The sequence below is a fragment of the Macrotis lagotis genome, chromosome 1 (assembly GCF_037893015.1).
Source record: "Macrotis lagotis isolate mMagLag1 chromosome 1, bilby.v1.9.chrom.fasta, whole genome shotgun sequence".
NCBI lineage: Eukaryota > Metazoa > Chordata > Mammalia > Peramelemorphia > Peramelidae > Macrotis > Macrotis lagotis.
Genome location: NC_133658.1, coordinates 79,731,616 through 79,733,855, shown reverse-complemented (window position 1 = coordinate 79,733,855; position 2,240 = coordinate 79,731,616). Strand labels below are relative to the sequence as shown.

At 35.0% G+C, this 2,240-nt stretch overlaps 1 protein-coding gene across 1 annotated transcript; it reads right to left on the bottom strand.

Annotated features, from left to right (window-relative positions):
• Positions 1 to 1,042: 1,042 nt before the first annotated feature.
• Positions 1,043 to 1,960, bottom strand: LOC141513711 (olfactory receptor 1G1-like). The gene has a single exon (XM_074223819.1). It carries the CDS (start codon positions 1,958 to 1,960, stop codon positions 1,043 to 1,045), a length of 918 nt encoding a protein of 305 aa, XP_074079920.1.
• Positions 1,961 to 2,240: the final 280 nt, after the last annotated feature.

The window sequence follows — 2,240 nt, the reverse complement described above, 5'->3', positions numbered from 1 at the left end:
GAGAAGTTACATAGAGTTAAATGTCTATATTCATGTTGCTTTGTATTGGAACATGATCATAGCTCTAACTTATAGTTCTCAACTTTCTCTCTGTCTCTCTGTCTCTTCATATATATATATATTTATATATAAACATGTATATATATATATGTATATATATATATATATATATATATATAATGTGTGTGTGTGTGTGTGTGTGTGTGTGTGTGTGTGTGTGTGTGTGTGTATACAGGCATTTTTGTTTACTATCATTAGATTCAGAAGGAAACATCCCGGTCCTTCCTTATTCTCCTTAATAGACCCACCCCCACTAGTGGCTCATCAGATTACTGTTTGATTTCAACATTCATTCTTTTTCATTTTGAAAAGATACCTTTAGTTAGTGATATAAATGTTCATAACTTATTCAGTGCAGCTCCTTCATTCTACACATATGAAACTGAGACTAAAAGGCTTGTTAATAGCTAAGTTAGCCATAAAATTAGGTAAAGAACTAAGTCTGTGTTGTAGATTCTGAATAGAAATCTCATTATCACAGCATATGTTGTTGAGTCAGGGTTTATCTGACACAGATTTGAATATATCCAGATGATAGATAAATAAAAGGTGAGAAGTAAATATAAGTAAAATAATAGGGAAATAGGTGACCAGATGTCATTTTATATTCAGATGACCAGAAATCCCTAGTCTGACAACCAGACTATGTTGAGAAGGGACATCAAAATGGAATTTATCTGTAGCTTTATCTCTCTTTTTCTGTTACTAAGCTTCTGTAAGATTGATTATTTATCTTAACATTTTATTATTTTTGAATATTCAACAATAGAAATATATATTATTAGTATGTTTATCCAAATTCAAACTTGTCAACCCAGATAGAAAAACCTGAGTTAACTTAAGATAATTGATGAAATCTGAATGAATCAAAATACTTTGCCTTTGGGAACATTCTTTGAAATTGACGCCCTCCTGCTACTCAGTTTGGAGAGCAGAAGAGAAGAGACACAATTTTAGATATCTTAGTCCTCAAGAATGAGACTTAAAAGAGTCTTTGTAGGGCTGCTTTCATATCCCTGTTCCTCAGGGTGTAGATAAAAGGGTTCAGCATTGGGGTCACCACCGTGTACATTACAGATGCAATGATGTCACTGTGGGATGAGTGGTTGGATGAAGGACTAAAATATACTCCAAAGACAGTCCCAAAAAAGAGAGCTACTACAGAAAGGTGGGAGCTGCAAGTTGAAAAGGCTTTCTGCTTCCCTTTTGCAGATGGCATTCTTAGGATAGCCAAGGATATATACATATAAGATATGATTATACAGATAAAAGGAGTCATGCCAGCAAGACCACCAATGGTGAGGATCATTAGTTCATTAATGAAGATATCAGTACAGGACAGTTTCAGCAGGGGGTTCAGGTCACAGAAGAAGTGGGAAATTTCATTTTTAGCACAGAAGACTAGTTCATTCATTAACAATGTATGTAAGAGGGAATGAAGGCCATTAATAGCCCATGAAATTGAAATCAAGAGGAAACAAAGCTGAGGTCTCATCATTACTGCATAATGGAGTGGGTAACAAATGGCTACATAACGGTCATATGCCATTGTGGCCAGGAGAAACTCATCTACTGAACCAAACATGATAAAAAAATATAACTGTGTTAGGCAGTCAGAATAAGAGATGGAGTTATTCTGAGTTTGGATATTCACCAACATCTTGGGGACTATGGTAGAGATGAAGTTGACATCAGTAAAAGATAAGTTGGCTAGAAAGTAGTACATAGGAGTATGGAGATGAGTGTTGAAAGCAACAGCCACAATGATGAGCAGATTTCCAATCACAGTAACCAGATACATGAGCAGAAATAGCCAGAAGAGTAGTTGTTGATGCTCTGATCCTTCAAATAGTCCCATAAGGAGAAACTCAGAGACAGTGGTCTTGTTTTTCCAACCCATGATTCTATTGTAAGAAAGTTGAACTTATTGAACAATATAATGAAATAAATAAATGCTTCTATGATGAAACTATGGGAGTTATATTAACATATTTCTGTTTAAGGAGTCATAAAACAAAAGTAATCATGGTACTGTTTTGATCTGTGCTCTAAAGTGTTAGCTGCTTGGCTCAGTGAATAGAGTTGAGGACCTAGAATTAGGAAGAACTTCAGCTCTGGTCTTATATATTAACTATGTGACACAGAACAAATCACTTAACTTCTCTCACCCTTAATTCCCT